The 22,472-nt window shown below is 40.2% G+C and overlaps 1 protein-coding gene across 1 annotated transcript in view; it reads right to left on the bottom strand.

Moving 5' to 3' along the window:
* Positions 1-249: 249 nt before the first annotated feature.
* The window catches only part of LOC308694299 (transmembrane protein 255B), a 66,132-nt gene continuing 43,909 nt past the window's right edge, over positions 250-22,472 (bottom strand). The window contains exons 6-9 of the mRNA XM_081371766.1: positions 18,211-18,296; positions 17,715-17,874; positions 2,073-2,210; positions 250-1,237 (exon numbers count right to left, since the gene is read on the bottom strand). Coding sequence (XP_081227892.1) covers positions 1,103-1,237; positions 2,073-2,210; positions 17,715-17,874; positions 18,211-18,296 — 519 coding nt within the window. The 3' untranslated portion in view covers positions 250-1,102. The remainder of the gene's footprint in view (positions 1,238-2,072; positions 2,211-17,714; positions 17,875-18,210; positions 18,297-22,472) is intronic.

Below are 22,472 nucleotides of genomic sequence, written 5' to 3'. Positions count from 1 at the left end.
CTAATCATTTATTCAGTACAGTGAACAGGACATTGACCTGCATGCTGACATATTTTTTTAGTCTCTGAACTCTCTCAAAATGTAAGATATTCTTAAATGCAGTTATTTTGAGTCATTTCAGACTTATTTGATTAGAATTCTATTTGATTAGACCTCCAGGCATTGAGGCAAAATATTTACTGTGGAGTTTCCGTGTGGATATAGTACAGTAGTTTTAAATCATGACAAAGTACAGTAGAAAAATCATGTAAGCATAAGCAAAAAATAATATTTTTATTGCCAAGTAGGCTACATAACATTTGGTATAAAATATGAACTTCTTCTTAAACATGGGGGAAATGCCCTGACTTGAGCACAAAATTAAAGTACAACTTTTACGTATAAAAGTTATAAAACATTACATAGAAACATCAATTGACTTTTATCAAAAGAAACATTTACACATCATATACAAACATCTAGATTAGAATTTTGAAGCTCTGTTTCTATCCCTCAAGTTTGCAAGCGGATGAAATAAATGACTGATTTTGAAGTATGGGACAATAAAACTGAGCTAATTAAAGTTAGTCAGTGGTGAAGTTAGTTCAAACTGAGTCATAGTCTACAACTGATTGTAATTAGTCCTTCGTGTGATCTGTTTTTTAAATTAGCTCTGTTATAATGTGATATATTTACTGTATATTCTGCAGCCATAGTCAGAACTAGACTCTGCATCTTAATATCACCTTAAAGACAACATGAAACTGAATTAGCAATATATTTCTTCAGTAAATGTCTATATTGTGGAAAACATATATCTGAATGTCCTTCAGGGTTTGATCGTGAAAAGTAGATAAATACAATTAGTTAATATTATTTTTCTCATCTGCACCAGTCTTGCAGCAGAAAAAAAAAAGTGGTTACAGAGGTAAAGAAAGTAAAAAGACATTTTAATGAAAACAACCAGTTTTTCTTGAGAGTAACATGCATGATGAATCTTGCACAATAAGACCAGGGACAGAAAGCAAACAGTCCATTTTGATTTCATGTTGTGTTTAAGGGGAGTGCAGTGTAAATGTCTTTGGTCTGGATCCAGATGTTCTAAGCTGAGAAGCTGGAGGTCTTAGGGTAGCAGGTTGTAGAGGGGAGCGAAGGGAGGAGGGTTGGGCTGTACATGGGATGTATCTGATGATCCTCCTGGAGATACACTAGATCCTGCTGCTGCAGGGGCTGCTGGAGAAACATAAAGTGATGTCCTCTGGAAGAAATATGGAGAAAATACATTACTTCAAGGTGAAACGAATCATCTTTTCAGCTTCTAAATTTCAGTATACAGCTCCAGAAGATTTGATGAAGCGAAATGTGCAGAGAACAGTTTGTATCAGCTATCTATTTCAGTGAGCCCAGAATAGAAACATTGGATTATATGGTTCATTATCTAATTTACATTTCAGTATCAGTACTGAATAAAAAATGATATTGAGAATTAGTCCAGATTCTGGATTGGAGATTCTGGAATTGTCTTGGATTTCAGGACAAACTGAGATGTTGTCTAGGTGGACTGCTCATTCATATTTATCACGTTTATCTATGCTGATTTCCTCAGTGACCATTTTCTGTTTTACCTTAGTAAGTCATATTATACTATTTTCTTAGCTTATTTGTTGTGTTCATGATGAACATATCTAATATCTTATGCTTAGCAATGTGTGTTTAAGTTGGCCAGAGGAACTTTTTGCGGTGATGCTTCCAAGAGCAACTCTAGATCACTCAACAGGGGTGAGGGTGCTGGGAGATCCATGATCTGGGATTGGTTGGACTTCTGGCTGGCGTTCCCGGCAGGGAAGGGGTGTGATCAGGACAAGCCCAAGGATCAGTGTACTTAGGCACAGTTTTATAAGGGAATGCTGTGGGATTTTGGACTGGGATCATTCTGAGAGTATGCATCGCATCACCAGGGGATTTGATAGGGAGTCTCACACTAATTTTACGGTGCACAAAAAGTCTGCAGATTGAACTCCGCAACTGAATCATACCATAAAAGACCATAAGCGGAATCTGTGTGTGTGTGTGTGCGAGCGTGATGAACTGACCGGGTAGAGCTGGTGTCCTGTGTGTGTGTTAGGGTCCATAAGCAGGGGTGCAGTGGGGGATGAACAGTTGGCCCCATCAGAGGAGAATAGAGATGAACCTCTCCACTGGGACACATCAAGACCGACCACCCCACTCCTCTGGCGAAAAAAAAAAAAAAAAAAGTGTAAGCATCATCTCTGCTTGCCGTATGCAATTTTAATAGACTATTTATCCAAACAGTTTCTTAATTGCCCCAGAAAGTATAGTTTACTTCTGCATTCCAATCCCAGAATTATGGAAAGCGCCCATTGTTTATTTGTATATTTCTGTTGAGCAGGGAGATTATGAGTATGAGCCAATGGATTCATGTTTTGATTTAAATGCATCAACACAATCTGTTTTGATCCTGCACTGCAAAAATTTTTCTTCCTACTCAGTATTTTTGTCTTGGTTTCCTTTAAAACTATCTTAACATTCTTGAGAAGCAAAATTACTTAAGATATTAAGTCTTGTTTTCTGAAAAACTGATCAAAATTAAGCAAGTTTAGGTTTAAGACAAAAAAAAGTGGGGTCATAAAAATAAACTTAATTTTAAGGGAAAATAAGTTTATTTTGCTCACCTCATTGGCAAATATTTGTTTCTTGCTTTAAGCATAAAGTCAAGTTTGATACAAAACAACACTTACTGTGTAAATACTGAGGAAGAAAATATTTTTTTGCAGTCATCGTGATTGGAGTGATTATGCAGGTCTTAAGTTTAGAAACTTCTTAAAAGGGTATTTAAAAGTAATAAAGTTATTAAAAGTATTCAATTGAAAATAGACCAGACATCAGCATAAAAATAGCCCATTATATGCAGTCTTTTAAGCTTTCATAAATCCTCATTGTGACTTTTTATGCATGTAAGCAATATATAGTCATGGCCAGAATTATTGACACCTGGTCAAAGATGGCTGTAAAAATAAATCTGCATTGTTTATCCTTTTGATCTTTCATTACATTTATTTATTTATTTATTTATTGCAAAAAAATTACTTTTCATTGAAGTAAAATAATTGAAATAAGTGGGGAGAAAATCACACTATGAAATGTTTTTCTCCAAAACATGTTGGCCACAATTATTGGCACCCCTATAATTTTCTATGAGAACAAGTATATTCCCATTCATATTTACATTTTTAACACACCAGGGTAACCAGGAACATGAAATTGTCTAGCCGTGACTTGTTGTTTCACTGGAGTATAAATATGAGAAAACACAAAGGCCAAATTCCCTTAATCATCCATCACAATAAGTAAAACCAAAGAATATAATTCTGATGTGCATTTCCATTCCATTCCATTTCCACCATCGGGGCAATAATTAAGAATTTCCAATCAACTAAAGATGTTACAAATCTGCCAGGAAGAGGACGTGTGTCTATATCGTCCTAATGCACGGTGAGGAAGTATGAGTGGCCAAAGACTCCAGGATCACAGCTGGAGAACTGCAGAGATTAGTTGAGTCTTGGGGTCAGAAAGCCTAAAAAAATTCAAATAGCCCCTACATCTGTGATGCAGAGTCAGAGACGTTCGGATCCATTTGCAGTATTTATTGAGAATGGTCAAACAGGCAAGGGTCAGAGTACAGCGTAGACAACAACGAAGAGAATCCAAGAACATAAACAATACCAGGCAGAGATCGAGGCAGGCGGCAATCCAGAATCAGAGACGGTAAACAGGCAGAAGGTCAGGGCAGGCGGCAGACAAGGAAACAGGTGTCGATAAACAGTCAAAGGTCCAATACACGGAGAGACAACAGTAGAATAATAACGCTTGGAGATGTTAGCCGAGGCAGAACAAGACTTCGCAATGAGGGAGAGTCAGGCAACAGTTTATATGGAGAGGTGAAATAGGAAACACCTGTGCAGGTAATCAGACCTAGGTACGGGGCTTATGGGAAGTGAAGTTCAATATTCCGGTGAAGGTGTTCGCTGATGAGTGGGGAGAGCCACAGAGGTGCGATCCGTGACAGAGCCCCCCTCCTGCGAGCGGCTCCTGAAGCGAGGACAGGTGCGACGCCGAGGTCTTCCACGGGGTCTGGGGGCAGGTCTTGTTGGGTGGTTTCGATGAAACTCGGAGGTAAGTGAAGGATCCAATATGTCCTGTGATCTCACCCAGGATCTTTCCTCGGGACCATACCCCTCCCAGTCGATAAGGTACTGTAACTCCCTGCCTCGGCGTCTGGAATCGAGGATCTCCTTCACTCGGTAAGCCTCCTCGCCCTCGATGATGATTGGAGGGGAGCTCTCCTCCGCAGCCTCGTCCTGGTCCCTCTCTCCACTCGGATCACCGGCCGGTTTGAGTAATGAAACATGAAAAGTAGGAGAGATGCGATAAGTGGGTGGTAATGCAAGACGGTATGAAACTGGTGTTATTTGTCTGAGAATCTTAAAAGGACCCACGTACCTAGGACTTAGTTTTTTGCAGGGAAGTCGAAGACGGAGATCCCTGGCTGACAACCACACCCACTGTCCGGGAATGTATTCAGGTCCCCTTCTCCGATGACGATCAGCCTGTTCTCTGACTCTGCGAACTGCTCGTTGAAGATGTACGTGAGCATTGTTCCAGGTCTCCTCACTTCTCTGAAGCCACGTATTTACAGCTGGAAGATCGGTGGGCTCCCCAGACCAGGGAAACAGAGGAGGTTGATATCCTAACACACACTGAAAGGGAGTAAGGCCAGTAGAAGGTTTGCGCAACGAGTTCTGGGCGTACTCGGCCCACATGAGGAAACGGCTCCAATCCTGCTGACTCTGATGACAGTAAGTGCGAAGGAAACGAGTGAGCTCCTGATTAAGCCTCTCTACCTGACCATTGGACTGTGGATGATAGCCAGATGTCAAACTGACGTTAATGTTGAGTTGACCACACAAAGCTTGCCACACACGAGAGGTGAATTGAGGGCCCTGATCGGAGACGATATCTTCAGGTAGTCCGTACAGCCTGAAAACCTGTTGCACCAAAGCCTCCGCTGTCTGTAATGCTGTGGGCAGCTTGGTCAGGGGAATGAATCTGCAAGCCTTCGAGAAACGATCAACTACAGTCAGGATGGTCGTGTAATTCTGGGAGGAGGGTAGATCGGTCACAAAGTCGATGGCTATGTGAGACCATGGGCGTTGCGGGACCGGTAGTGGTTGAAGGAGTCCGGCCGGTCTCTGATGGGACGATTTGACGATGTTGCACGTGCTGCATTGATGTATGAACGTGATGACATCGGCCTGAATCGTAGGCCACCAGAAACGATTCATGGTCAGATGAGTAGTGGCTGTAATCCCGGGATGACCAGCACTGGGGGTATTATGAATCCATTGTAATACTCGAGTGCGGAGACAGGTTGGCACGTAAGTGCGATCTGGGGGACATTCAGGCGGTGCTGGTACCTCACTCTGAGCCGAAGATATCTCTGTCATTATGTCCCATTGAATGGGCGCGAGAATCAGCGTTGCGGGAAGTATGGGATCTGAAGTGGAAGGATTAGCGGAGCTGTCGAACTGGCGTGACAGCGCATCTGCCTTGACGTTCTTGGAGCCTGGCCGATATGTTACTTTGAAGTCGAATCTCGTGAAGAAGAGCGACCACCTAGCCTGTCTGGGGTTCAATCGTTTAGCAGCCTTAATGTACTCTAGGTTACGATGGTCCGTAAGTACTGTAAAGGGCAGATGGGCTCCCTCCAACCAATGCCGCCACTCCTCGAATGCTGCCTTCATCGCCAACAGCTCTCTGTCACCCACATCGTAGTTTCTCTCTGCTGGGGTAAGTTTGCGGGAATAGTAAGCACAGGGGAATAATTTCGCTGGATTACCCTGCCGTTGTGACAGTATAGCCCCGACTCCTGTATTGGACGCGTCCACTTCCACGATAAACTCACGTCTGGGATCTGGATGATGAAGAATGGGAGCTGTAGTGAACCTGTCCTTGAGGCGTTGGAATGCTGCAGCACACTCAGAAGACCATCTTAACCGCTGACCTCCGCCCTGAAGCAGAGAGGTGAGGGGTGCTGCCGTGATGCTGAAGTTTCTGATGAATCGCTGATAGAAGTTGGCGAAACCCAGGAAACGTTGTAACCCCTTCACATTGGTGGGTTGAGGCCAATCTACAACTGCTCGCACCTTGCCGCTGTCCATAGTCACCCCCTCTGCGCTGATGATGTACCCCAGGAAGGAGACCTGTGTCTGATGAAACTCACATTTCTGTATCTTGGCGTACAGTTGGTTCTCAATGAGACGTTGAAGAACTGCTCTTACATCTTTCACGTGATCCTTGAATGTCTCTGAATAAATAAGAATATCATCTATATAGACAATGACGTTCTGGTTGAGCATATCTCGGAAGACCTCGTTGACAAAAGACTGGAATACTGAAGGACTATTGGCGAGCCCGAACGGCATCACATGATATTCGTAGTGCCCCGTAGTGGTTGAGAAAGCGGTTTTCCACTCGTCTCCCTCTCTGATCCGAATGAGATTATAAGCGTTACGTAAATCCAACTTTGTGAAGTACCTTGCGGTACGGAGCTGTTCGAGGGCTGCTGGAACCAAAGGCAGGGGATAACGAAACTTTACCGTGATCTCATTTAGGCTGCGGTAATCGATACAGGGACGAAGCCCTCCATCCTTTTTCTTTACGAAGAAGAACCCAGCTGAAGCGGGAGATGTGGATGGCTTTATGAATCCTCTTGAAAGCTGTTCCTCTATGTATGATTTCATGGCCTCAGACTCTGGTTGGGAAAGAGGAAAAATTCTTCCTCGCGTGGGCATGGCCCCCGGGATGAGATCAATGGCACAGTCGCTGGATCGATGAGGAGGAAGTTGGTTGGCCCGGTTCTCACTGAACGCTAGGGAGAGATCGTGATACTGAGCCGGAATCCCCTGAAGATCGGTCCCCTCAGAGTGAATGGTGATGGGAGTAAACTTAGTTAGAGGTTGCAAACAGTTCTCTTGACAGATCTTGGACCACTGGGTTATCTGTTTCTCAGACCATGAAATTGTGGGGTTGTGCTTCTCCAGCCAGGGTAAACCGAGAATGATGGGGTGTCGTGGGGATTCGATGGTGAACAGTTGAATGAGCTCGGAATGAAGAGTGCTAGTGCATAAAGTGATTTCTGAAGTGATGTAATGGACTTTGCCGGAACCCAATGGGCGTCCGTCTAACGCTGCCACTGCCAACCGGGATTCACATGGAAGAAGAGAAAGGCAATGAGTTTTAGCGAAGGTTAAGTCAATGAAATTTCCAGCAGCTCCGGAGTCAATTAAAGCTGTGGTATGAACTACTTCATTGTCAAAACGCAGAGTAATAGCCAGTTCAAAGGATTTAGAAGAGCAGAGATGCGAACTCACCGCAGCAGAATCTCGGGTGATTGGTCGATTAGGGCAGGTCGCCCTCATGTGGCCGGATTGTCCACAATACAAACAGAGACGATTGCGCAATCTTCTCTCTCTCTCCTCTGGGGTGAGACGAGTGTAGCCAACTTGCATGGGTTCAGATTCTTGGGCGGTGGATAGCGGTTCACTGACTCGGTGCATTTGGGGCACTCGCCGAGCTCGCATCAGGTTGTCCAGACGAATGGCCAGATCCATGAGTTGATTCAGTGTCTTACCCTCATCTCGACACGCCAGCTCCCCCTGCAGGTTAGCACTGAGCCCCTTGCGATATAGCAACTTGAGTGGGTCATCTTTCCAGCCCGTCTGTGCAGCTAGAGTGCGGAACGAAAGAGTGTAATCTGCCGCAGATGATCCGCCCTGGCGTAGAGACAATAGTAGTTCGCCCGGCTCCTTTCCTCCAGCGGGATGTTCGAACACCTCTCTGAATTGCTGAAGAAAGCTGTCATATGAAGGGAATGATAGTCGACCGCCGTGCCACAGCGCTGTTGCCCACTCCAGCGCCCTTCCGGTCAGTAAAGAACAGATGAATGAAACCCGGCTGTCATCAGTTTGGTACAGCTGCGGTTGTTGATTGATGAATATAGAACACTGCAACAGGAATCCCTTACACAGGGCCGATGAACCATCAAACTTATCAGGAAGGGACAGACGAAGATTATTGAATGGAACACTCACATACGAGGTAGGCTGAACCGGAGCGATCGCTGCCGGAGGTGAAGCAGCTGCCTGGGTGGTGAGAGTCTGCATGGATCGTACGAGGTCTTCTGTAAGTGCAGTTAACTTGACGAGCTGTTGCTGGTCGGCAGCCAGCACCGATGCTTGAGATGTTACTTCGGTTGACAAACGATACATGGCTGCTGGATCCTGTGTTGGCGAAGTCTTCTGTGATGCAGAGTCAGAGACGTTCGGATCCATTTGCAGTATTTATTGAGAATGGTCAAACAGGCAAGGGTCAGAGTACAGCGTAGACAACAACGAAGAGAATCCAAGAACATAAACAATACCAGGCAGAGATCGAGGCAGGCGGCAATCCAGAATCAGAGACGGTAAACAGGCAGAAGGTCAGGGCAGGCGGCAGACAAGGAAACAGGTGTCGATAAACAGTCAAAGGTCCAATACACGGAGAGACAACAGTAGAATAATAACGCTTGGAGATGTTAGCCGAGGCAGAACAAGACTTCGCAATGAGGGAGAGTCAGGCAACAGTTTATATGGAGAGGTGAAATAGGAAACACCTGTGCAGGTAATCAGACCTAGGTACGGGGCTTATGGGAAGTGAAGTTCAATATTCCGGTGAAGGTGTTCGCTGATGAGTGGGGAGAGCCACAGAGGTGCGATCCGTGACAACATCAGCACTATTTTTTTTGGGAGGGTTTCAAGAAAAATCCTCCTCACTCATCTAAGAACAAACTCCAGCATATTCAGTTGTCAGACAAATAAAAATAGCTTCTTGGCAGCAAACACACTAGATGGGTTTGGTGCAAACAGGGATAAAAAAAAATAATAAAGTACCCCATGCCCACGGTTAAATATACTGCTGGATCTTTAATGTTGTGGGGCTATTTTTCTGCTGGAGATCCTGGACTTCTTGTTCTGATACATGGCATCATGGATTCTACCGTGCCAGCAGCCATATCACCCTGTAGCTCAAGACTGGTTGCCCACTGAAGCTAAGTGGTCCCTGGTCAGTACCTGGATGGGAGACCTCCTTGGAAAACCAGGTTGCTGCTGAAAGAGGTGTTAGTGAGGCCAGCAGGGGGCGCTCGCCCTGTGGTCTGTGTGGGTCCTAACGCCCCAGTATAGGGATGGGGACACTATACTGTCAAAAAGCACCGTCCTTTGGATGAGACGTTAAACCAAGGTCCTGTCTCTCTCTCGTCATTAAAAATCCCAGGATATCCTTGAAAAAAAATATAGGGGTTTAACCCCCGGCATCCTGGCCAAATTTGCCCACTGGCCTCTATCCATCAAAATTCTAATCATCCCCATATAAACACTGATTGGCTGCATCATTCTGTCTCTTCTCCACCAATAAGCTGGTGTGTGGTGGGCGTTCTCAAATCAAGTCATCTTCATTTATATAGCGCTTTTAACAATATAGATTCGTTCAAAGCAGCTTTACAGTGATAATAGGAAATTATAGTAACAGAGATTGTTTTGGCTTTACAGCTGCTCTAGAATAATGTTATTGTCCAGCTAAAGTTAGTTTTGATTGATTCACTTCCGTTGCAAAGATCATTAGTTATTAACTTAGGGGCTGCTAACACGACACCGTTCTAACAGAAAACCCCTAACACGCTCCGGTCCGCTCATTCGCACAACAACAGTGCCTGGTGGCTCAAGAACGCAAACCCTGAAATAGGTTCGAAGGTACAAGCATTGAAACATTTTGAAAAACTTTATCATCTCTGCGTAAACTTAAGAAAAGCGAATCTGTGAAAACGATGACGGCGTGCACATGCGCATTACGTGTTTAGTCTATTGTTATGCACGTTTGAATATATATGTGCGCAGGCGTTTAGTCTTTCTTTACAAATTGACCTCAACAAATTACTTTTCTGGCCTTAAATATTCATAATACAGATTTTTTTTTGCTTTGCCGCTTCCGCATATCCATGTGAACTGGAATCATTTTGACAATGTTTTATCTGTACAGAGGTAAAGGGAAGGGAAGGAGGCCTTCACAGGGCAGTTGACTAGTTGACAATTCAGGACTGCGTTGTCGTCACGTCCAGGCGCAGGTCCTTCATAAGATCTGGATACGGCCTGGATCCGGCGGACTGCGGTAAACCTCGGGATATACAGAGAGACTAATATTAGCGTAGACGCCATTCTTCTTATGATGTAACGAGTACATCAGGATTTATGGGAAGTGTTCCCGGTTCCGGCTGGCCTAAACTATGCAGCCTAACATTGAATTATAGAAGTTGATAATGTGTTATGTGGATGCTAGGTCAAAGAGATGAGTTTTTAGTCTAGCTTTAAACTAGATTTTAAATCTAGTTTAGACACAAAAATGAGTCACTGAACACAAAATGAAGCTTCTGCCATGGCCATACCAATCCCCTGACCTGAACCCTATAGGAAATGAGTGGGCTGAACTGAAGAGAAGAAGCACCAACATGGATCTGGGAATCTGAAGGATCTGGAGAGATTCTATAAGGAGTAATGGTCTATGATCTCTTGTCAGGTGTTCTCAAACCTCATCAGGCATTAGGACAAGTATTTAATAAAAGGGTCCCAATAATTGTGGCCAATGTGTTTTGGAGAAAAACATTTATTTCCTAATGTGATTTTCCCCCCACTTTCAATTCTTTTACTTCAGTGAAAGTTTCGGGTTTTTTTTACATTTTGAATGAAAAATCTAAACGGTAAACAATGCAGATTTAATAGTACAGCCATCTTTGATTATATTTACCAAGTGTGCTAATAATTCTGACCATGACTGTATAACCCGAATGCCCATCTTGGGGAACTTTCATTCAGCAGCCATCTAAATTAGCACAGTTTCCCCAAATTGCTCACACATTTCCTGAAAGCAATACCACATTAATCAAAACTATTAACACAAAGCCAAAACCACCAATTCAATATCACAAACTTCAAACGTTTAAGACAAAATGAAACACTGTGTTAAAAAAACGTTCAATCAAATTCAAACACAAACCATCAAATACACTGAACACACAATTACACATTGTGAGACCTGTTTAAAATAATAGTTACAACGATCTTAGCAAACTAAAATGAATCAGGTTAGCAAAAGATATCTACAGGGAACTTGCAAACGTATTCTTACCCCTTTATTTTTTTCACATTTTGCTGTTGCAGCTGCTTTGAATTACATTTTTAATGACAAAGCAAATAAATAAATAAATAAATACATTTATTAAGAAATGTAAAAACAAGTATTTATACCCTTTTCTGGGAAAATTGAAATTTAGCTCAGGAGCAATTTTAGGATGTTTCTACACTTCGACTGGAGACACCCTGTGGCAAATTCAATTGAATGGACATGATTTGAAACAGCACACACCTGTCAATAAAAGGTCTAACAGTTGAAAATACATAGAGCATAAACCAAGCCATGAGGTCATAGGAACAGGGTGCAGAGCTCAGTGACAGGATTGTGTCTAGACACAGACCAGGGGAAGACTGCCAAAAAATCGGCTGCATTGAAAGTTCACAGTAGCATGAAGCCTACATAATCCTTCATGGAAGAAGTTTGGAACAACCAGGACTTTTCCTAGAGCTGACCTTCTGGCCAAACTGAGCAATCCATGGAGAAGGGCCTTGGTTAGAGTGGTGACCTAGAAGCTGATGGTCACTCTGGTTGAGCTCCATGATCGTATATGGAGATGGGAGAAACTTACGGAAGGACAAACATCACTGCAACACTCCACTGATCTGGGCTTTATGGCAGACTGGCCAGACTCAAGCCTTTCCTCAGTAAAGACACAAGAAAACCCTCTTGGAATATGCAAAAAAGCACCTAAAGGACTCTCCAACTTTGAGAAACAAGATTCTCTGGACTGATGAACCTCTGTTCCAAGCGTCATGTCTGAAGGAAACCAGGCACCGCTCATCACCTGCACAATACCATCCCAACAGTAAAATGTGGTGGTGGCAGCATCACGCTGTGGGGGTGTTTTTCAGCACCAGGGACTGGCGGACTCGTCAGAAAAGGGAAGCTCAATCCAGAAAACTACAGAGCTTTCCTTAATGAAAACCTAGTCCAGAGGATCAGCAGAGAAGAATGGCAGAAAATCCCCAAATACAGATGTACAAAGCTTGTTGAATCATACCCCAAATGACTTGAGGCTGTAAAGGTGCTTCAATTAAATACTATCACGATTTCCAGTCACCGCAAAACTACATTTCCCAGCTAAATCCTTCCTGGCTCCCACCTGCACACACTCAATCACCATCAATCATCCTCATCAGCAGCACCACATCACATTGTCTGGTCTCGTCTGGACTTACCTGACTGCTTACCTGCCTTGTGGATGCTTACCCCTTGCGATCATCATCATCTTCCTTGCACCGACAATCTTCATTCATCCATACCTGCAAAGGACAAAGAAATTTGAAATGAACAGCTAAGTGAATTTCTCAGACACTGTTGACATACCTGATTGATACTTGTGTTGGCACGTTACAATAAAGAACTTGTATCTTTAAATCAGCTGTCTCCTCTTCTGACTGTAACAAATACTGAGTTGAGCATTAAAACATTTACAAACATTTCTCTTCAACACTTCAGAGGTTTACCAGGAGGATAATTTATATAAAAATAAGCCCAGAAGTTTCTCTTCATTGAGCTCTGCTGACAGATTTTTAAAAAGCCCTTCCAGCGGTCCGACAGATGTGCAGTGTTTTATGTGATTTGCGGTCCAATATTTTCCCACTTAAAGTCTTTAAAGCTGCACTCTTTTGACCTTTGTGAAAAATTGGACCAATGTAGGTAACTGATTTTCATTATTTTGCATAAGTGTTTCCAGAAGAGCATCTGTGTCTTCAGCACTATTCTGATGAGATTAGATTCCTAAATCAGTACTGTCATTTCAAGTACTGATTCAGACAGGATTGGGATCTTTGTAGTTATTACCAGGGTGGAAGCGTCTGTTGTCTGGATGTCAGTGTAAAGGAAAGATTACACCAAATGTTATTTTACCCAGGAATTTCTGTAAAAGTTCTAAATTCATTAAAACAGCTTTAATTTCAGTATTCAGATGAAGATGAAGTACACATCTAATATAACCAAATGACATACATTTTCATATTAAACATTGCAGCAGACATTTAGCACACAGTTTATCACTTGACAATTTATATTAACTAAATAATATTTTTTATATTTATATAAATTCACTTGAATTACTTTCACATTAAATAAAAGTATGGTAATTTGTATTTCTTTTCAGAAGTATATGTCATCATACCTCAAACTTCTCTAATATGCACTACTGAATTTTTGTCGGTGTTTGATGGCACTGCAGGGTGTTCCGAATGAACGAACTGGACCAATATTTGGGATGACTGACAGTGATAACCATAGCTAAGGAGGGGAGAAAATTGAATTTGTCAAAATAGATCTGCGTATTAAGTCCTGTAGTGTAAATGCAAACAAATCAGTGATGGAAAAACCCTCTTTGTTCTAACGCTTGTGTTTCTTTATTCTTCGTTTTATTCTGACATTTCATATGATCTTTTTAAAAGTTTGCAATTAACACACACACAGATGGTTTAAATTGTTGCTTTTTTGTTCCCTCCTCTCAAGTAACACCATCAGTCAAACATGGTGACAGCAGCATTATGTTCTGCGTTTCTATTTGCAGGAGAAACTAGAAAGCTTGTTTGCATCAAGGACAAAGAAAAAATACACAAACATCCTTGAGGAGAATCCGTTTTGGTCAGCCAAACATCTGCGTTTAGGCCAAGATTGACTTTGCTAGGAAGAGACAATCCATGAATATGATGAATTTCCAATCCTTCAACACTGGAGGATTACTGGAAACAAAGTGGAAATCTCTGCAGCTGTTTTCTGCTTTATCAATAAACAAAAGAATGTCACCACAGATTCCCAAGAGATCACAAAAACTTTCTCTTTCTTTCTAATTTGAGAATGTCACGTTCAATTAAACACATGCCAAATATCCAGGATGTTGGCGAGTGATGTGAAAGCAGCATTATATAAGGATTGCAGAAAATGGTGAAACAATTAAAAACCTGTAAAAAAAGATTTGTTGTCTTCTTACAGACTAGGGTGACCAACCGTCCTGTTTTCCCAGGACATGTCCTGTTTTCACGTCCTGTCCTGGCCGTCCTGTCTGTTTTTTATAAAGTGATGAAAATGTCCTGGTTTTCATTATTTTTCATTGGGCCATTAAACGTACAGTATGGCATTTTTCGCCACTAGGGGTCGCTAACCTCTTTACAATAACAAAGGCGTAGTTTGATGATGCAACACATGCTAAGAATTATGGATGTTGTCGTCAACGTTAAGCCGGCCGATCTAATAATGTTTATGGTTGACTGAATACATCGATGCTTTTATCATGACTGTGATATGAAGCAGTTCGGGATCGCTAAGAGACAGCTGTCAGCTCCACACGCGACGCGAGTCCCGCGGATATAAAAGGAATACGGACATTTCATTCTACCGAACTACACGCAGAATTACTACTCACAGGTCAGTTTATTAGACCAATTAAACTTGTGAGGTAACGCAGCGCTGTTTCATTGGTCTAACATTACATTAGCACACTAAACTGCATTTGAATGTGTTTAAATGTATGTGTTAGTTTGTCTGTATGAGACTAGCAGTAAGCTAGATCAACATTAGAATAACATACAGATCATATTCTAACATTTTATCATTGTTGAACTATATAACATTGATTAGTTTTATGTAAATGCGCTCACCTGTTTAATAAGTACATGTAGGAGCGGTCGAAGTCTCTGTCTATGGGAGCTCTCGGCATCTCGAAAACAGCGCTGATATTGATTCTCGTTTTAGTTCTCCTGTTTTATCCAAAGTCTGCTTGCCATGGTCCATAATGTTTGAACGAAACAACAACAGCGTGCAAATAGACATTGCGAACTCCACAGTTGTTTGCGTCTGTTGCTTTGGTTAATCAGAGGGCTCTGCTCACAGCTCTGGTTGCTATGGCAGTACAAGCGGAAACCAGGGACAAGGCGGATATGACGCCATTGACTGCGACAAACCGGAAATAAAGAAACGTGCCGTGTCTAAAAATTAAATTAAAATTTCTCCTGGTTTGAAAGTTGAAACAGTCGGGATAATGTAAGTACACAACTAAAAAATATATATAACGTAGATATAGTGATTTTTGCTAATTTTAAAGCAAAAAAGTTACATATTGTGCCTTTAAGCGTGTACTTTAAATATACGCTTGCCTTTGCACACAAAACATATGAAACCGGCTTCGGCTTCGCCCCGTCTTGTTATAATCAGCGCGTTCCTCAATCCGATTCCGCAGCGGCAAGCAGAGAGCACGTCAGAAAACAGAGGTGTGTGCGTGTGTGTGTGTGTGTTCATCTCAGCCTCATTGGTCTGTCACTGCTTGTCATTTCAAATATTCTGACATTGACCAATCAAATCAAAGTAGGCGGACTTTACGTTCACAGAATTTTAGCAGCGTGACTCGACGCTTCAGTTTGCGGTCAAGTGCGAGGTAAGATGTAAGTAGCTAACAGCGTAAAAAAAGCCCAAATGTAAATTCACAGATGATTTACAGAGAAAATTCTTGCGTTTTCATTTCGGTCGGGATCCGTGTAAAGCAGAATGCATGAACAGCAAAGCTGGCACGCACGTGTCAGTGTCAAATAAAGGTGCTAGCGACCTAGAAGCCCACATAAAAGAAAGTATAGGCTACAAGAGAACAACAGGAGGATTGAATTTTTTTTTTTTTTACTTAAATAGTGTAGTAGATTTTTTATTTTAGCAGTAGATTTTCAACCTATGCTTATGGCAATGAAAAGAAATAGTGTCATCATGTAAAAGGTGTTAAAAGCTAAACCTTTTTTTTTAATAGTATTCTATTTTTGCGGGCCAAACATTGAATGGAAAGGATGTATTCCTTTATGTATTAAAGTAGCCTACAATAACATAGGTTGTGGCCTATGTCACAACAAGGTTGTGAATGCATTTTGTCAAGTATTTTTTGATGCATTCACCCCCAGCCACGCCCCCACCCTTAACCACGCCTCCTCAAACCACGCCCCGCCCATCAACCACACCCCCGTTCTGTTTTCTGAAAACTAAAATATGGTCACCCTATGACAGACTACTATTCCCTTTTCATTCTCCTCTCTCGCTTTGTCTAAAGAGCACATGGGCAAACACTCATTATTACTTGATATTACCTTGTTCTTTTTTGTGTGTTTTTGTTCTTCTTGACAACATGACAATTTGAGCTATTTTAGATTGCGGACACCCGAAGCACTAAGCATACTTCGCTTGCCCGTGTTATGGAAAGTGTGTGTCTACTGAACAGGGTTCTTATTCACGCTATTATTTAGGCTCTGCCCCAAATGGCACACCTCATGTGCACTTGTGGTCTTGTGGACTTGCAATTGCTGCCGTGTGCACAAGACCATAGGGTGTCCCATTTGTTATTTTAGGTATCAGAAGGCAGCGTCCCTTTTGCGGCCGATGTGCACCCTCGATGCACACTTTTGCCAAGCAAAGCGCCATTACTTGTGGACTCCACTAGGTTCCATTTGAGACCGGGCCTAACAAGAAGATCCCACAGTTTAGCAACACTACACTGCATTTTGCAGTAATGACTTGAACTGATTTGGGCATTAAGTTTAGGCTTTTAAGGAGGGATAAAGGTGTACCAGAAAAGGGGTGTATTGGATTTATAACACAAGACCAATTTTGAAACTGAATGTGGCACAATGATCACTTTATCACAATTGTCTTATTTTCCTGATCACTGGAAGCCAAAATCCAAATCCAATATCGCCCACACCTAGCAGAGATTTTATAGGTGTAAAACAGCTAACTAAATCATTGCAGATCTTTTTTTAGGATTTTATTTTAGGGTTGATTTCTCACTATTAACTAACTATTACCAATGACTTTTCCCTTAATAAACTCCTCTAACTATTGCTTATTAATAGTTAGTAAGGTAGTTGTTAAGTTTATGTATTGGGAAGGATTAAGGGATGTAGAATATGGTCATGCAGAATAAGGCATTAATATGTGCTTTATAAGTAGGCTACTAATAAACAGCCAATATAGTAATATGCATGCTATAAGCAATTAGACCCTGAATTAGAGAAATAGAGACCCTAAACTAAAGTGTTACCAAAAGTATATATTTCTAAAGTATCCGTTTAAAAGTCAGATTAAATTTCATGGGCCAAAAAGGTCCATTGTCTATTGTAAATACTACACTATGATGTGTGAAGCACAGCTCACAATACACTTTCAAACCAAGCACCTTTCTGTTGGTCAGTGCGGTGAATGTGTGACCAACTTGAATCCGTAGACAAATGTGTGTGAAGGAATCTTTCGCCCTTCATGCGAAATTCCCATGAAAATTTGCAGGACAACGGTAAATGTGACCACCCCCTTAAGTTGGACAGATCATGAATGAGCAAAATTCATATTTTATGAAATGGACTTAAAATTAAATTGAAGTTTAAATTCTGATTCTAAACGGTGCACAATGTTACTGCAGAGTGCTCTTTTTCTTTGTTTCTCACCATGTCTTTGAAACTGCCCAGTACAGCAGTGGTCAGGATTCCAAACACGAAGGCCAAAAGGTTGAGGGCAGTTAGGATCCAGAGGAGAACATACAGAGAAAGGACATCCTGACAGCTCTGCACACCAACAAACTCATAGTAATTGTTCAGATATCCTCCACTGGAAAAGAAAGCAAGCAGGCAAATCATTGTCATGGTATTACATGATTATGTGCTATTTCACATTAATAACTAATTTACTGCAACAAGATGTTCTGTAGAAAGTGTATGTGGTTCATGCTATGTATGGTGCGAAATGAGTTATGTGCTTCCTTGCTTACTTTTAGGAATTTAAACCCTCAAAATATGAATAATAGCAATAGTTATATTTGCCTTAGCTCTCTTTTATACTATGGGGTGGACAGATAACAACTTTTTTATTATTATTATTATTTATTTAGCATTATCGATGAGTGTTTCTTTAAAGTGTGTCTTCACAAATATGCGAATTACTTACTTGGCACAATCATACAAATCACAACAGTAACATGTTCCACTGCGAACATTCATTTCACAGGACTCTGTTAGTCCTTGACAGGGAACCTACAAAACAAATGAGTATAGAAATAAAATGTTACATTCAACACTTGAATGTGTGTAAGTTTCATAAAAAAGCAACAATTTGAACAAAAAGCGGAGAAAATCTCATTTTTTCAAAGACTATGTCTGGATCCCATTCAGAACAATGATCAAAATTCATAGATGGAGTCGATCGCTTCCATCAGCACTCACAAAGCTTCACAGTCCTATTAGTCCATGAGCCAGGGCCCCAAATTTGGTCCATCGGTATCATCTGGGGGGGCAAATCATTGTTCATTGTTTTTTGGCAAGGTATACACCCCTAGTATTAGAAAAATCACGATAGCAGTGCAGCGGTGGTAGCGAAATCACTTTTTTCAGCTTATGTAGTTACTAACCCCCTAAGATAAATTCCGTTTTTGAAATCTGGTGTATATCTGGTTTAGGCTCATGCTAGGGATATTGTCAATATTCTATAATATGGTGATTGGTATCGTTGGAAAGGGGACCTTTTAGGCTTTCATTTAAGCCCAGTACTGAATCTGTCTGCCAAACTCAGAGGTCACATGACTTCTTTAAACCAGAAATAACACACATTTTTTCACAATTTCCGCCTAAACTGTATGCTTTATTTTATCCCTGTGGCATGAAAGAACACCATGGACACAAAACTCAACAACTTCAATACTCAAGGCACTCTGATGACTCAGAAAATGTATAATATACCCATACTATTTATTTGTGAGAGCCTTAAATTAGACTTGTGCAGCCAGCACAAGTCTTCAAAATAGAATAGAGCCAATAGACTGGACAAATAGAATACCCTATTAGTCCAGGGCCAAATGGCCTATTTATTCATGTACAGTTGTAATAAAAAGTAATTGTTTCAATAGTGTTGTCAACATAACACTTGTAAGTGGTTTAACAAAATGTTTCTATCATGTATTTTGATATTCACCCACTTTCAGTTTGAATGTCAGAAAGTAGCTCATGCAGGGAATGTTGATGGATTTTGACAGTTTGACGAGGTTTTGTCAGTTTTGTGAAAAGATTGTTGGTTCAGTTGACTGGTTATAACAACACTACCAACTATGCCATCTTCAATCAACTTCCATTGAGTTCCAGGGGTATTAAATGTAAGTACAAAATACTTTTTCTCTTGTGTTTGTGAATTGGTGGGGAATAGTAGCAGTAGCTAATGTAAGCTTGGTGTTTTTCACACTTAGTATACTTTCAGTCTACATTTTATGTACTTCTCAGAAATATACCTAAAATTACACTTCAGTGTACTTGATTTATCCTGAGAGAAAAGTCCAGGGCCCGTATTCATAAAGATTCTAAGAATCCTCTCAGGATTTTACATATAGAGTCTTATCTTAAGAGCGATTCGGGGCCGATCTGAGAGCAACTCTGAGCAAGGAAAAGACAAAAACTTTCATCTTAGTGAGGAGGCGGGGTTGCCCCCGTTGCTATGTATGACACAATCTTTTGAAGACTGTGATTGGCTGGTTGTCCAAGAAGGAAAAAAATAGTGATTTTAAGTATAGGGTCTATTCTAAGCCTTCACTTTGAAATTACATGCAACTGTGTACATTACACACTGCTGCATTATTGCATTTTCCCAGTTGCCAAATATCGTCTCTAATAAGATCAGTCACAAACATGATCCCTGCACAATCTAATCTATAGCTCTTATTAACTCACTGTCATTGACTGCAACACTTTTCTTCTCCCTCTTCGTCTTTCTGCCATGTTCTCCTCTGCTAAAGAAACTCTTCAGCCTCTGAAAAGTCCTCGTCCGTGCTCCTTACAATTCTGACCTTAAGACCTCTTTTAAGGGTTAAGATGCTTTCTGAAGTACTTTTTTCTTTACTGGGATTTGTTCTTTAATTTTAAGAGTAAACGCCCACATTTCTAAGAATTTTCTTAGAATTTTGTCACTAGGAGCTACTCTTTGCATTAAGATTCTTTATGAATACGGGCCCAGGTATATTTGGCCTGTACTTGAACTCAATCTTTTGATCCAGATATACTTAAAAGAATAATTAAGAAATCAAAGTATACATGGCTTATAGTTGTGTTAACTCTTTTGATTGAGTAGTCAATTAAATATATATTTTTTTACATAGTTTTTCATATACAGTCTTATGAAACTTACATTGTTTGAAAATATTGATTAGAATATTGATATAAAACAGATATGTTTCTTATTCTGCATATCTGAATTTTTGTGTAAGCTAGTCCACTGGTGGTATATAGCAATTTACTCTAATTCTACTTTTTTGTTTAAAATGTTGCCATTCTTTATGAAACTTACTGACATTCAAGTGTATTTTAAAAAAGGATGCATGAAGCTAATAAAATATTTAAAAAATTAAAGTACAGTTAAAGGTATTTTTCAAGTGCAAAAATAACATATAATAGTAAACTATAAGTATAATGTTAGAAAACTTACAAGTATACTTGCAGTATAAACTACGAAATAGTAGTTTACTGAGAGTACACTTCAGTGTATACTTTCATAAACAAAAATTTTTACTACTTGTATTAAAATAGTAAACTACTAGTATACTTATAAGTAACTTGTAGTACAGATGCATTACAAATGAGAAACCTAGTTGTGTACTTAGTTTACTACTCTTACAAATACTAAAAATACTAAAAGTGGGCCAATTTAGTCCCAATCAGTATTGAAATAGTACACAAGTTTACTACAAGTACACATTGATATTAGTATACTTACTACATAAAGTATACTTAAAAAAATATACTTGCAAATTACTTAAGTATACTTCATAAAATGAACATGAAGACATGCACTATTATGATGAAGAGATGCACTTTTATGATGGATAGATGTACTTTTATAATGGATAGATGCACTTTTATAATGGATAGATGCACTTTTATAATGGATAGATAGACTTATGATGGATAGATGGACTTTTATAATGGATAGATGGACTTTTATGATGGATAGATTGACTTTTATGATGGATAGATGCACTTTTATAATGGATAGATGCACTTTTATAATGGATAGATGGACTTTTATGATGGATAGATTGACTTTTATGATGGATAGATGCACTTTTATAATGGATAGATGCACTTTTATAATGGATAGATGCACTTTTATAATGGATAAATGGACTTTTATGATGGATAGATGGACTTTTATAATGGATAGATGCACTTTTATAATGGATAGATGCACTTTTATAATGGATAGATGGACTTTTATGATGGATAGATGGACTTTTATGATGGATAGATGCACTTTTATAATGGATAGATGCACTTTTATGATGGATAGATGGACTTTTATAATGGATAGATGGACTTTTATAATGGATAGATGCACTTTTATAATGGATAAATGGACTTTTATGATGGATAGATGGACTTTTATAATGGATAAATGGACTTTTATGATGGATAGATGCACTTTTATAATGGATAGATGCACTTTTATAATGGATAAATGGACTTTTATGATGGATAGATGCACTTTTATAATGGATAGATGCACTTTTATAATGGATAAATGGACTTTTATGATGGATAGATGGACTTTTATAATGGATAGATGCACTTTTATAATGGATAGATGCACTTTTATAATGGATAGATGGACTTTTATGATGGATAGATGGACTTTTATGATGGATAGATGCACTTTTATAATGGATAGATGGACTTTTATGATGGATAGATGCACTTTTATAATGGATAGATGGACTTTTATAATGGATAGATGGACTTTTATGATGGATAGATGGACTTTTATGATGGATAGATGGACTTTTATAATGGATAGATGGACTTTTATAATGGATAGATGGACTTTTATGATGGATAGATGGACTTTTATGATGGATAGATGCACTTTTATAATGGATAGATGCACTTTTATGATGGATAGATGGACTTTTATAATGGATAGATGGACTTTAATGATGGATAGATGGAATTTTATGATGGATAGATGCACTTTTATAATGGATAGATGCACTTTTATAATGGATAGATGCACTTTTATAATGGATATATGGACTTTTATAATGGATAGATGGACTTTTTGTCATGATAGAAGGACGGAAGCAATCGCAAGTAGCTCAAAACACTCTTTATTTGACAATCAGTGAGAACACAGTAATCCAGGGTGGAACAGGATAGCGGCGCAGGGACTTTGATGGT

This window comes from Scardinius erythrophthalmus (genome assembly GCF_964197995.2).
Source record: "Scardinius erythrophthalmus genome assembly, chromosome: 8".
Taxonomy (NCBI): Eukaryota; Metazoa; Chordata; class Actinopteri; order Cypriniformes; family Leuciscidae; genus Scardinius; species Scardinius erythrophthalmus.
Note: the sequence above shows the minus strand (reverse complement) of the source record. Positions and strands in the feature narration are given on the sequence as shown.